The sequence below is a fragment of the Pseudophryne corroboree genome, chromosome 8, assembly GCF_028390025.1.
Source record: "Pseudophryne corroboree isolate aPseCor3 chromosome 8, aPseCor3.hap2, whole genome shotgun sequence".
Lineage (NCBI taxonomy): Eukaryota > Metazoa > Chordata > Amphibia > Anura > Myobatrachidae > Pseudophryne > Pseudophryne corroboree.
Window position 1 is genome coordinate 47,671,305 of NC_086451.1, and position 15,097 is coordinate 47,686,401.

The window sequence follows — 15,097 nt, forward strand, 5'->3', positions numbered from 1 at the left end:
TGTTGGATCCCTGGGCAATAGATATTGTGTCTCAGGGATACAAGCTGGACTTCAAGGAGATGAGCCCTCACCGACGGCCCTGCCGGCTTCCCCCCACGAGAGGGAAATAGTGTTAACTGCAATTCACAAATTGTATCTTCAACAGGTGGTGGTCAAGGTTCCCCTCCTTCAACAAGGAGGGGGTTATTATTCGACCATGTTGTAGTCCCAAAACCGGACGGTTCGGTCAGACCCATATTGAATTTAAAATCCCTGAACATATACCTGAAAAGGTTCAAGTTCAAGATGGAATCGCTGAGAGCGGTCGTCGCAAGCCTGGAAGGGGGGGATTTTATGGTGTCTCTGGACATAAAGGATGCATACCTTCATGTCCCCATTTATCCACCTCATCAGGCTTACCTCAGATTTGTGGTACAGGATTGTCATTACCAATTTCAGACGTTGCCGTCTCTCCACGGCACCGAGAATATTTACCAAGGTAATGGCGGAAATGATGGTACTCCTGCGGAAGCAAGGGGTCGCAATTATCCCATACTTGGACGATCTCCTCATAAAAGCGGGATCAAGAGAGCAGTTGCTGATCAGCGTAGCACTTTCTCTGGAAGTGTAACGGCAACACGGCTGGATTCTAAATATTCCAAAGTCGCAGTTGGTTCCTACGGCTCGTCTGCCTTTCCTAGGCAGGATTCTAGACACAGACCAAAAAAGGGTTTATCTCCCGATAGAGAGAGCTCAGGAGCTCATGACACTGGTCATGAACCTATTAAAACCAAAACAGGTGTCAGTGCATCACTGCACTCGAGTCCTGGGAAGGATGGTGGCATCATACGAGGCCATTCCTTTCGGCAGGTTCCATGCGAGGACCTTTCAATGGGACTTACTGGACAAGTGGTCCGGATCACATCTTCAGATGCATCAGTTAATCACCCTATCCCCCAGGGCCAGGGTGTCTCTCCTGTGGTGGCTGCAGAGTGCTCACCTTCTCGAGGGCCGCAGATTCGGCATTCAGGACTGGGTCCTGGTGACCACGGATGCAAGCCTCCGAGGGTGGGGAGCAGTCACACAGGGAAGAAATTTCCAAGGTCTGTGGTCAAGTCAGGAGACTTGCCTTCACATCAACCTCCTGGAACTAAGGGCCGTATACAACGCCCTACGTCAAGCGGAAACCCTGCTTCGCGACCAACCGGTTCTGATTCAGTCAGACACCATCACCGCAGTGGCTCTTGTAAACCGACAAGGCGACACAAGGAGCAGGGTAGCGATGGCGGAAGCCACCAGAATTCTTCGCTGGGCGGAAAATCACGTAAGCGCACTGTCTGCAGTGTTCATCCCGGGAGTGGACAACTGGCACTGGATCAGAACCGGTTGGTCGCGAAGTAAGGTCTCCGCTTGACGTAGGGTGTTGTATATGGCCCTTAGTTCCAAGATGCTGATGTGAAGACAAGTCTCTTGACTTGACCAAAGACCTTGGAAATTTTATTTTTCCCTGTGTGACTGCTCCCCAACCTCGGAGGCTCGCGTCCGTGGTCACCAGGATCCAGTCCTGAATGCCGAACCTGCGGCCCTATAGAAGGTGAGCACCCTGCAGCCACCACAGGAAAGATACCCTAGCCCTGGGGGAGAGGGTGATCAACTGATGAATCTGTAGATGTGACCCGGACCACTTGTCCAGTAGGTCCCATTTGAAAGTCCTCGCATGGAACCTGCCGAAGGGAATGTTTTTCCCCGGACTCGGGTGCAGTGATGCACTGACACCTGTCTTGGTTTCAATAGGTTCCTAACCAGAGTTATGAGTTCCTGGGCCTTCTCTATCTGAAGGTAAACCCATTTCTGGTCCGTATCCAGAATCATACCCAAGAAGGGCAGACTAGTCATAGGAACCAACTGTGACTTCGGAATATTGAGAATCCAGCCGTGTTGCTGTGACACCTTCAGCGAAAGTGACACGCTGTTCAACAACTGCTCTTTTGATCTCGCCCTTATAGGAGATTGTCCAAGTATGGGATAACTGTGACTCCTTGCTTGCGTAGGAGCACCATCATTTCCGCCAATTACCCTGAAATTGGTAATGACAATACTGTACCGCAATTCTCAGGTACGCCTGATGGGGTGGATAAATGGGAACATGAAGGTATGCAGCCTTTATGTCTAGATACACCATCAAATCCCCCCTTCCAGGCTGGCCATGATCGCTCTGAGCGATTCCACTTTAAATTTGAACCTTTTCCAGTATAGGTTCAGAGATTTTAATTTTAAAATAGGTCTGACCGAACCGTACGGTTTCGGGACTACAGCCAAGGTTGAGTAATAGCCCCTTCCTTGGGGAACCTTGCGCACCACCTGTTGGAGATACAATGTGTGAATTGTATTTAATATTATCTCCCTTTCTGGGGGAGAAGCCTGTAGGTCCGATAAGGAAAACCGGTGAGGAGGCACCTTTCGAATTCCAGCTTTTAACCCTGAGAAACAATTTTTATTGCCCCGGGATCCACGTGTGAGTGAACTCAGATGTGGCTGAAGAGTCGAAGACGTGCCCCCACTGTGGCGGACTCCCTTAGGGGAACCCCAGCGTCATGCGGTGGATTTAGTAGAGGCCGGGGAGGACTTCTGTTCCTGGGAACTAGCTGTGCCCTGTGCCCTTACCTCTGGTAAGAAAGGACGCTCCTCGTACTTTCTTGTTATTCTGCGACCGAAAGGGCTGCATTTGATAATGTCGTGCTTTCTTAGTCTGTGAGGGAATATAAGGCAAAATATCAGAATTACCAGCTATAGCTGTGGAGACCAGGTCCGAGAGCCCTTCTCCGCACAATTCCTTAGCCTTGTAAGTTAAACCCTCCATATGCCTCTTTTAGTCGGCATCACCTGTCCATTGCATGTTCCACAGGACACGTCTAGCAGAAATCGACATAGCGTTGACTCTAGAACCCAGTAGACTAACGTCTCTTTGGGCATGTCTTATATATATATATATATATATATATATATATATATATATATATAAGACAACATCTTTTATATATATATATATATATATAAGAGTAAAGTAAAGGGCGGCACTCCAATGGTTTTGGAAAAAAATAGCTCACCAAGCCAGCTTCAATTCAATCAACGTTTCAGGTGTCTTTATTAGCACCTTTCGTCAGGATAACAACATACAAAATTACATACCTTAAATAGCACCAGCGTGTCGCCACGTTCCCCCTGCTTCCGGCACCCGGCGCTGACGTCACAAACGCCGTCCCCTATTCTGACGTAGGTTACCCAGAAAAGGTAATACCGTTAATTACCACCTACAATACTGCAAGCACAGTAGTGAGGAAAAAGGTTAGAGAACTGTGGCCAATCATCAAGACCGATAGATCTTTACCATCTCTTAACCAATATAGGGTGTTGAATTGTCACCGGAGGGGACGTAATCTGAAGGATTGGCTGGTACACAATGACACCACGACAGAGAAAATGGAACTACGATCCCATTTCTTAACTAAGAAACCTGGCTCGTATAAATGTCTAGGGTGTACTACTTGCAGGTACTTAGAGGTAGGTCCAGTATTACTACACCCGCATTCAGGGAAGAAAATTCCCATCAAGCATGTTTTGACCTGCACATCCAAATATGTGATTTACATCATCAAATGTCCCTGTGGCCTTGCTTATGTGGGTAAGACCACCTGTACCTTTAGAGAACGGGCAGCGCAACATAGATCAGCTATAAGGCAGGCCTTGGAAGGGAAGGAGATGGAGCAGCCCGTCGCGAGACATTTTAGAGAGGCACGACATACGATGGCTGCTCTCCGATACAAGCTTATCGATCATGTTCCCCCGATTTCGAGAGGAGGTGATCGGAACAGAAAATTATTACAGTTGGAGGCACGCTGGATCTTCGAGCTCAATACTGTTGCCCCTTTGGGACTGAATGAAAATCTTTCCCTCCTTTGTTACTTATGACATGTCTGTCTATCTTAACTTACATCGTTTGTGCCTCTATGATCTGTGTGGTCTCAGTATACCCGTTTGCTATTGGAGCTTGCCTTTTGGATTTAATCTTTCTGAAGTATTTTCTTCCCTGCATGAGTGACTGTGCGCACAGGACCTGCTGTGGGCCAGTAACTAGTTTATCAGTTAACATGTTGTTTTATTCCTATGACAGTGATTCCAGTATGGATAACTTAGGTCTATTTATCCTTAAGGCAATCCTCTATGCTTGGTACGTTGAGCTATGGTTCTAGTTCTATTTTTATAGCCATGTAAAATTCTGCTCTTCACCTTCTATACATTTCTTGTTTGTCCCTCCTGGTGGTGGTATTAGGTGATGGTTAATATTTTGTCACATTGATATCCCCTTTAGAGCGCTTTGGACTGATTGTAATGTCTCTCAGTCCCTCTTGCTCTATATGGGGGGAGATCCGCTTTATTAAGCGGTATTCTCACACGGGGTTGCCTTGGGCTCCCTGCTCCGGTAACCGGGCGCATTGTCGATCTGTTTAGCTCATTGCTATGGTAACTGCCGCGCCCATTAGGCGTGGCCAGCACGGCCTGTAGAAACATGATGTGATACCTTCATACCCAGGGCCGTTGCTATGACTACTATCCCGCCCATAACCTACGTCAGAATAGGGGACGGCGTTTGTGACGTCAGCGCCGGGTGCCGGAAGCAGGGGGAACGTGGCGTGCTGCACACGCTGGTGCTATTTAAGGTATGTAATTTTGTATGTTGTTATCCTGACGAAAGGTGCTAATAAAGACACCTGAAACGTTGATTGAATTGAAGCTGGCTTGGTGAGCTATTTTTTTCCAAAACCATTGGAGTGCCGCCCTTTACTTTACTCTTGTTTGCTGGGCCTTGTGGTACCACGGGAAGGCACCCTGGTAACTATCCTTTGCTGTAGGAGTGCCGGTCGTATCCAGAGTTAGTTATATATATATATATATATATATATATATATATATATATATACTAGGGACAATAACATGGTATCCTTATCTAGGGTTTCAATCTCCGCTGATAAGGTATCTGTCTAGGCTGCTATAAACCCATGCCGACACAATCGCCGGTCTGAGTAGTGTAACAGAATGTGTGTAAATGGACTTCAAAGTACTTTTACTGCATGCTATCTGCAGGATCCCTGAGGATAGCTGTTAAGTCAGCGCTGCCTTTTTGGGTAAACGTGTCAATGCCTTGTACACCCTAGGGGAAGATTCCCATCGTATCCTGGCCCCATTAGGGAAAAGATACTCCCTTAGAATTCTTTATGGGAAGCTGCAGCTTCTTGTCTGGAGATTCCCGCTCTTTTTCTTCATGAGAGGAGGGAAATTTACCTCAGCTTTCTTCCCCTTAAACATGTGTACCCTCGTGTCAGGGACAGATGAGTCATCAGTGATATGCAAAACATCTTTTATTACAATAATCATATATTGAATACTTTTCTGCCAGTTTTGGCTGTACTTTGCATTATCGTAGTCGACACTGGAGTCAGACTCCGTGTCGATATCAGTGTCTATTATTTTGGATAGTGAGTGTTGTGAGACTCTGAAGGTCTCTGCGACATAGGGACAGACATGGGTAGATTCCCTGTCTGTTCTCTAATCTTTTGTGTAATAAATTCATCTTAGCACGTAATTTCACATATCAAATCAGGTGTCGGCGTTGTCGACAGAGACACCACACACACACACACACACATTTGCTCCATCTCCTCCTTAGGAGAGCCTTTTACCTCAGACATGTCGACACACACGTACCGACACACCACACACTCAGGGAATGCTCTTCTGAAGACAGTTCCCCCACAAGGCCCTTTGGAGAGACAGAGAGAGAGTATGCCAGCACACACCCCAGCGCTATATGACCCAGGAAAAAACACAGCAATTTAATGTTTACCCCATAGCGCTGTTATTATTATCTGTGCCAAATTATGTGCCCCCCTCTTCTTTAAAACCCTCTCTTCTACCGTGGTATAAGCAGGGGAGAGTCCGGGGAGCTTCCTCTCAGCGGTGCTGTGGAGAAAAACATGGCGCTGGTGAGTGCTGAGGGAGAAGCCCCGCCCCCTCGGCGGCGGGCTTCAGTCCCGCTAAAAGTGTAAAATTGGCGGGGGCTCATGCATATATACAGTGTCCAGCTGTATATATGCTCTCTTTTGCCAAACAAGAAGTTTATATTGCTGCCCAGGGCGCCCCCCCTGCGCCCTGCACCCTTACAGTGACTGCCGTTTGTGAGGTGTATGAGAGCAATGGCGCACAGCTGCAGTGCTGTGCGTTACCTCAGTGAAGACCAATGAAGTCTTCTGCCGCCTCTGAAGATCTTTTCCTCTCATACTCACCCGGCTTCTATCTTCCGGCTCTGTGAGGAGGACGGCGGCGCGGCTCCGGGACGAACTCCAGGGTGAGACCTGTGTTCTGACTCCCTCTGGAGCTAATGGTGTCCAGTAGCCTAAGAAACAGAGCCCTGAAACTCAGAGAAGTGGGTTTGTTTCTCATCAGTCCCTCGATGCAGGGAGTCTGTTGCCAGCAGGCTCCCTGAAAATAAAAAACCTAACAAAAATGCTTTCTTACAGGAAACTCAGGAGAGCTCCTGAAATGCACCCAGTCTCCACTGGGCACAGTATCAAACTGAGGTCTGGCGGAGGGGCATAGAGGTAGGAGCCAGTGCACACCCAGAGTCAAAGTCTTTCTTAAAGTGTCCATGTCTCCTGCGGAGCCCGTCTATCCCCATGGTCCTTACGGAGTCCCAGCATCCTCTAGGACGTTAGAGAAACAGTGTTGTTGTCACAAAGCCCCTCCCACTCACGCTGTCACCCACCTCCCGGATCATCTGAAGCTCCACCCACTCATGCACCTGAAGCTCCACCCCATGGCCATCCAAAGCCCTGCCCATTAACCCTCCACCTCTCTGCAACTGAGTTAGAACTTGGTAGCTGGGCACTTTAATTATGAAGAAAGTGGAGCCGCAGAGGCTGAGCTGACGGTGGCTGAGGAACACATGGACTCAGGGCTGGACAATAAGTATTAATGGAAAAAGTATATTAAAGTCCAATCAATACTACACATCAGAGCCATCTTTCCAGCTCGCTCTTTGGATGCGGTCTGGAATCACTAACAGGGCTATAATATGTCATGTTGAGAGGATGAGGCTGCTGGGACCAGGATGATGTTCCAGGGAGCTATACAGGCTGCATAGTGCGAGTCTAGAGCATAGTGTCCAAAGGACACTCCGGTGGCTCTACAGGAGAACAGCACAATGCAAGCCAGAGGCAGGTGCCATAGGGCAGGGGCGTATCCACGATGACACATGGGTCCGGGAACTTATCCCGAATCCTATGTCATATCGCCCTAAAACGGGACCCTTTTGACTTGAAGAAAACAGGCAGTAATAGGCTAGTACGATAATGTCCATCGGTCATATATTGCACTATCATCCCTTTTTTTTTGGGGGGGGGGGGGGGGGGGGGGCAAAAAACCATTGGGGCTAATAGGATATCTCCTTAAAAGGTTAATTCTTTACAGCATGTCATTTCTTGATATGGACACAAGAGGGCAGTAGTTACCAAGATGAGGTGATTGGAATGCAGTTCTGGCTATTATCCTTGCAATAAACCACCAACATTTTGGGGAGCATTGTACTGTGCTCGAATCAAAAGTTGCCATTTGCTTGTCAAATCAGAAGATTAACTCTAATGCCTCCAGTCCAGCATGCTGCTCATCAAATATTAAAGCACAGTTTGTATGCTCAGCCAAGATCAAATATTCAAAGTGGGTTTAAACAGACCCCCCCCCCCCCCCCCCCCCACATCATATGTGTATGAGGTATTTGTACACATTGCTGGTAATAACACATATATTTTATACAGAAGCCTGAAAAAATGTCAGTAATTTAAATCAAAAGATCTTTTTATGCATCATATTATCACTGACCAATTTTATACTCCTAGCGTGATGAAATGGGGGTGCCAGTCACGGGAGAGAGAGAGAGGTTTAGGCTGTTGAACACCACTTCTCGTCCAAACCGTGTTTAATATTATATGATTGGTTTTGTGTTAACCATATATGTATGTGTTTATGTTCATTATACAATTCTTATATATGTGCGATACAGGGTGGTCATTCCGAGTTGTTCGCTCGCAAGCTGCTTTTAGCAGCTTTGCACAAGCTAAGCCGCCGCCTACTGGGAGTGAATCTTAGCATAGTAAAATTGCGAACGAAAGATTCTCAAAATTGCGAATACACACCTCTTAGCAGTTTCTGAGTAGCTCGAGACTTACTCGGCATCTGCGATCAGTTCAGTGCTTGTCGTTCCTGGTTTGACGTCACAAACACACCCAGCGTTCGCCCAGACACTCCCCCGTTTCTCCAGCCACTCCGGCGTTTTTCCCAGAAACTGTAGCGTTTTTCCGCACACACCCATAAAACGGCCAGTTTCCGCCTAGAAACACCCACTTCCTGTCAATCACACTCCGATCACCAGAACGAAGAAAATACCTCGTAATGCCCTGAGTAAAATACCTAACTTCTTAGCAAATTTACTTGGCGCAGTCGCAGTGCGGACATTGCGCATGCGCACTAAGCGGAAAATCGCTGCGATGCGAAGAAATTTACCGAGCGAACAACTCGGAATGACCACCCAGATTCGTACACACTGCTTATATTATGTAAACATGTATTTTCTTGTGTAATACTAGGTGGCTGTTGCATCTATACACAAGCATCCCACTGAGTTGCGTCCTGCTTTAGCATACATGCTGGAGCCAGGCTATGAGGGTGCACGCAAGTAAATTGAGACCCAGGGGATATCCATGGGCAGCCCCCGGTAAACAGGAACATTAGAGGTTTGAAAAGACGCAGACGCAGGGCAGAGTAGCCTCTCTTCCCCCATGACACAGCTGACAGCTCAGACTGGATTGGTCGCAAGGCCCATAACCTTGAAGTAACTGGGATAAGGTCACTGGTGGGGTAAAGGAGTGTGTAATTGCAAGTGTGGTGATCCCTTGGTATTTGTTTGCAAACGGGCTACATTATTGTGTTATGCATCTTAATAATTAAAGGGTGCAGCTTTCTCCCACTATTTGCTAGGTGATTTTTTCAACCCATGTTGAGGTAATGAAAAGGCTGGGTGCGATGCAAAATGCTACCCTATGGGAATATGTATATACGGTGGGCTCGTATGTTAGAGGAAGTGTAGCCCAAACCCTGTGGCATGACTATGCCCAAATTTGCAGTCAGAGTACTACGGGAACCGCTATGCAGCAGCGGCACATGCCAAGAACAGGGCATTCCTCTGGGAATCCCTGGCCTGGGTAATTAGTATCTGCTTCAACCCCACTCTTTGTACCCCCGTAATGGGTAAAACACCCAGCTGGCAGTACAAAAACATTATCCCTGTTTTCTCACCTATTACATAATTAGCAGCACACAAAGTCACGTTTAAATAATAGTAGCAGTCTGTGTGACCTCAGCGACATTTAAGAACTGCACAGTAACACAATGGGCCTAATTCAGGCCTGGTCGCATGTAGGCGTTTTTTTGCACTGCTGCCACCAGGTAATCGCCGCCTACAGGGGGAGGGGGGCAATCGCTGTGCAGGGGTGCGATCGGATGTGCAGAGAGCTGCACAAACGGGTGGACACACCTGCATTTTCCTGGGCACTCCCTGGAAATGGTCAGTTGCCACCCACAAACGGCCTCTTCCTGTCAATCTTCTTGCAATTGCCAGTGCGATCGCTTTCTTCGTTCATCCTGTCGTTGTCCAGAGATCCCAGTCGCCGGGGGGCGACGCACCTGCGCATTGCGGTGCATACGCATGCGCAGTTCAGACCTGATCGCTGCTGAGCGAAAACGCACAGCCAAGATCGGGTCTGAATGACCCCCAATATACGTACCTGGTTAACACAGTACAATGTCCTGACACCCATATTTCCCCACACTCACAGAACAATCTTAATCTAATAAACTTGGTATAGGTGTTTTCTACTAACAGCCTGGTGGAAGGGGGATATGTATCCAAGGCAGTCTTAACAGCATTGTAGGCAGTGGGCAAAGCAATGCACTGGTGCCCCTACACACCCATTCCTGCGGTCCCGCACTGTCTCTCCACATGCTTCCATCCAGTGAATGGCAGTCAGCACTCTGATTGGTGGATAGCTCCAACCATCCACCAATAAGAGTGGCCGGGCAGCATTCTCTACCTGCCTCCCAAGAAGCTCAGGGGGCACCAGCCCTGCTCAAAGGCCCCTAGAATCATGAGGCCCTGGGCTGCTGTGCAGTGAGCCCATACTTTAAGATGGCCCTGGATGTATCAGCCTGGAGAGAGTTAAAGTGGAGAGAGATAAAGTACCAGCCAGTCAGCTCCTAACTGCCATGTTACAGGTTTTGTTTGAAAAATGACAGTTGGGAGCTGATTGGTTGGTACCTTATCCCTCTCCAAGCTTTGATATACCCCCCCCCCTCCTCCAATGAGTTGTCACAAGAACAGAAATTATACATTCTGATCAGTCCTTTCTCCAACTGCTCTAATTAGGGGGCCACAATCAAAGTGCAGCTTAAAGTTAATCAAATTAGACCTCAAAGTAAAATAAAAATACCAATTACACCTCAAAGTAAAATAAAAATACTAATCAAAACAGAACACCTGTGACTGCTATTTGTTGCCCATAACAACACATAGATGATATGTTTTCATTGCTTAACTTTTCAATTTCTATCACGTATTTAGGACTCACCATTAAAAGCAGTACAGATGCTCTGGGTTAATCTTATTATGGATACATTTGCTTCGCTGGCGCTAGCGACAGAACCTCCTACGGAATCACTGCTTCTACGCAAACCTTACGGAAGAAACAAGCCCCTTATATCTCGCACCATGATGAAGAATATACTTGGCCATGCTGCCTACCAGCTCGTCATCATCTTCACGTTGTTGTTTGCGGGTAGGTGTCAATAAAGTTGATCCAAATATTTGAGCGACGAATGCAGAACTTCCATTTAGATGTGGGAGTTGAGAGCTAATGCTTTTATCCCCTCTCCAGGTGAAATCTTCTTTGACATAGACAGTGGCAGGAATGCCCCGTTACACTCTCCGCCTTCTGAACATTACACCATTATTTTTAACACCTTCGTCATGATGCAGTTGTTCAACGAAATAAATGCCCGTAAAATCCATGGAGAGAGGAATGTGTTTGACGGTATTTTTGCAAATCCAATTTTCTGTAGCATAGTGTTGGGCACTTTTGGAGTCCAGGTAAGAACATATGTGAATGCACAAGAAATGTAATGCGTATAGCACTCAGATCTCTTGCATTCCGTCCACTTATACAATGTTGACCTGTAATGCATTTAAAGAGTATATATATATACTCTTTAAATATTTATTTTTTTATATATATATATATATATATATATATATATATGTGTGTGTGTATATATATATATATATATATATATATATACACATATACAGGAATTGGGTATGGGCAGTCAGAATACCTATGCCAGGATCCCAGCTGTTAGAATGCCGGCAGCGGGGTGAGCGCTAGAATGCCCCTTGCGGGCTCACTGCGCTCATGGTCACCCACAAGTGGGAATAACCCTGGTGCTGATGTCGGCATTCTTGGTGGTTGGGTTCCCTGCTTCGGTTTTCCGACCGCCAAAATCCCGACCGCCAGGATATTAACTACATCTGATATATAAATATATATATATATATATACATATATATATATATATCTGTACGTATAACCCCGTTAGGCCGCGTTCCTCCAGTAACCATCCGCCAGACTGCGGCCACTAAGGGCCTGATTCTGATTTGCAAGCACTTGCCTACGCAGCTGTGAATTCCTAATCCTCGCAAGTGAAGCTGCCTCCCAGTAATAAATATAGATGCCTACCGAAGCCATCACAAAGTCCTCAGCAGCTGCTTACATATACGCAGCATTGCTGCAGTAATAAAGGAACCCAAGTGAGTCTATGGTCACCCAGACTGGCCGCGGCAGTAGCGATGCCGGCGCCATGTTTCTGTACGTACATGATCGCTGCTGAAGGCAGATACCCCCCCCCCCCTGAAAACGCCTGTGACGCGCCTGTGTTTTTCCATGTTACCTCCCTCAGACGGTCCATTCTTGTCAACCACTCTGCAAATAAATCCTCAGGGCGAGCGGTAACGCAAAGGTAGCTTGGCGCGTGTGCGCAGTACGATCACACAGCATGCGCAGTCTGCCGATAATTCACTCGGTTGTGGGAACATCGGCATCGCGTACAAATCTCAATCAGGTCCAATATGTAGAAATAACGTAGCCCAACAAGGACTACCATTTAGAAAATCTCCCATGTTAAAAAAGGACATGGTCTTATCTCATGCTATAGCATCAGTTGTGAATATATATGTATGTGGTTCTGTTATGCATGGAGCCATACTTTATTTGGCATATACAGTATGCTTTTATGAAAACCATGTGTGTGTGGTCTGAGCTGCCTTCAGGTGTCGTGGAGCCAAGTACAAATGGAAAAGGCAGGACCCCCCGCCTGCTCAATACCTCCCCTCTCCCCCGAGGCATGTCGGAAACAGGGTTGTGGGATCGAGCACCGGTACCTGAAGCAAGAACATGTAAATAAGCACCCACCGTGGTACTGATGTGCCCCACAAGTGTAGCCACAGATCTCTCCCCATCCCATCGGACCTCCCACATGCCCCTTACATGCCCCTCAGACAGAGCCGGCCTTAGGCATAGGCAAACTAGGCAAATGCCTAGGGCATTTGGTATGCTTAGGGGCACCAGCAGCTTCTGCTGATTAAAATGATATGTGGCATGCCTATATTCTGTGCGTGACTGCGGCTGTATCTGCATACAAAATGTGTATTCCTGGAAATCACTGTAATGTAGCATTTCGTATGCAGATACAGCCGCAGTCGCACACAGAATATAGGCATGCTGCTATCATTTTAATCAGCAGAAGCTGCTTGTGCATCCTAGCCACATAGTAATGCAAATAAGATGCATTTTCATAACCAAAAGGCGCCCGACGTTAGCAGAGCTGCCTACTGACTCATGCCAGGCATCTCCTGCAGAACTAGCGGCAGTGCTAGGGGGCACCAGCCAAAATCTTGCCTAGAGCATCATATTGGTTAGGGCCGGCTCTGCCCTCAGAGATCAGCAGAGAGGCGGTCCATTAACTTGAGTAGCCAATGGGATTTCTGGCACTGCAGGTAGGAGGGCCCTGCTCGCCTGCTCACAATCTGCAGCATAGGGAATAGGTACTGCAAGATACTAATATGTGCTACGTATTGCACTTTGGTCTAGCCAGATTGCAGAGGTTCCCAGTGGCTACTTGAACCAGTCACACAGCAGTCTTGGCCGGTGGACAATTGGTTGGGTGATTAAATGAAACTTTTTAATAGGTTGAGATTCATTTCATTTTAGTCTCCAGTTATCGTCTTTCAGCAACTGTGTTTTTGTCATTTCTTCTTTTTCCAGATTTTGATTGTCCAGTTCGGAGGGAAGCCCTTCAGTTGCTCGCCATTAAACGCACAGCAATGGCTCTGGTGCCTCTTTGTGGGAGTGGGGGAGCTTGTCTGGGGACAGGTGAAATATTACTGTATGATTGTTGCCCTGACCCACTTTTATTCCTTTTTCTTTTCATATTTTATCCAAGGTCACGCTAATGACCCAGTATACAGTACAGCTTTTCTTTATATGTCCACCTGCATCCCATACCTCCCTGCTATATGTATAACGTATACCTTGTGCTAGAAGAAAGGTTCTATCCAGTGATGCTGCCTGTAGATAAGCTTGAGAGGCAGATAGCAGATTTACATTACTGCAAGTCCCCATCTGATTCCCCGATTCCTACGCTTTGCACGGAATAAAAAAATGACTGATCCTATGTGCATGTAATAAATGTGGCTTTACCTAAACTTACTAGCAGGTATTGTAGTAAGACAAAGGGGATATGCTGACACTAACCCACAGGAAGGAGCACAGCGGTGCTATACATACACACAGGAAGGAACACAGCGGTGCTATACTACATACACACAGGAAGGAACACTGCGGTGCTATACATACACACAGGAAGGAACACTGCAGTGCTATACATACACACAGGAAGGAACACAGCGGTGCTACACATACACACAGGAAGGAACACAGCGGTGCTATACATACACACAGGAAGGAACACTGCGGTGCTATACATACACACAGGAAGGAGCACAGCGGTGCTACAGATACACACAGGAAGGAACACAGCGGTGCTACACATTCACACAGGAAGGAACACAGCGGTGCTATACATACACACAGGAAGGAGCACAGCGGTGCTATAGATACACACAGGAAGGAACACAGCGGTGCTACACATTCACACAGGAAGGAACACAGCGGTGCTATACATACACACAGGAAGGAACACTGCGGTGCTATACATACACACAGGAAGGAGCACAGCGGTGGTATACATACACACAGGAAGGAGCACAGCGGTGCTATACATACACACAGGAAGGAACACAGCGGTGCTACACATACACACAGGAAGGAACACAGCGGTGCTATACATACACACAGGAATGAGCACAGTGGTGCTATACATACACACAGGAATGAGCACAGTGGTGCTATACATACACACAGGAAGGAGCACAGCGGTGCTATACATACACACAGGAAGGAACACAGCGGTGCTACACATACACACAGGAAGGAACACTGCGGTGCTATACATACACACAGGAAGGAGCACAGCGGTGCTATACATACACACAGGAAGGAACACTGCGGTGCTATACATTCACACAGGAAGGAACACAGCGGTGCTACACATACACACAGGAAGGAACACTGCGTTGCTATACATACACACAGGAAGGAGCACAGCGGTGCTATACATACACACAGGAAGGAACACAGCGGTGGTATACATACACACAGGAAGGAACACAGCGGTGCTATACATACACACAGGAAGGAGCACAGCGGTGCTATACATACACACAGGAAGGAGCACAGCGGTGCTATACATACACACAGGAAGGAGCACAGCGGTGCTATACATATACACAGGAAGGAACACTGCGGTGCTATACATACACACAGGAAGGAGCACAGCGGTG

The 15,097-nt window shown here is 47.2% G+C and overlaps 1 protein-coding gene across 7 annotated transcripts in view; it reads left to right on the top strand.

Moving 5' to 3' along the window:
- ATP2B3 (ATPase plasma membrane Ca2+ transporting 3) overlaps window positions 1-15,097 on the top strand; it is a 671,061-nt gene that overhangs the window by 631,263 nt on the left and 24,701 nt on the right. For all 7 annotated transcript variants that reach the window (XM_063936325.1, XM_063936321.1, XM_063936322.1 and 4 more), the window contains 3 exons: window positions 10,706-10,919; window positions 11,019-11,230; window positions 13,461-13,568. In XM_063936325.1, coding sequence (XP_063792395.1) covers window positions 10,706-10,919; window positions 11,019-11,230; window positions 13,461-13,568 — 534 coding nt within the window. The remainder of the gene's footprint in view (window positions 1-10,705; window positions 10,920-11,018; window positions 11,231-13,460; window positions 13,569-15,097) is intronic.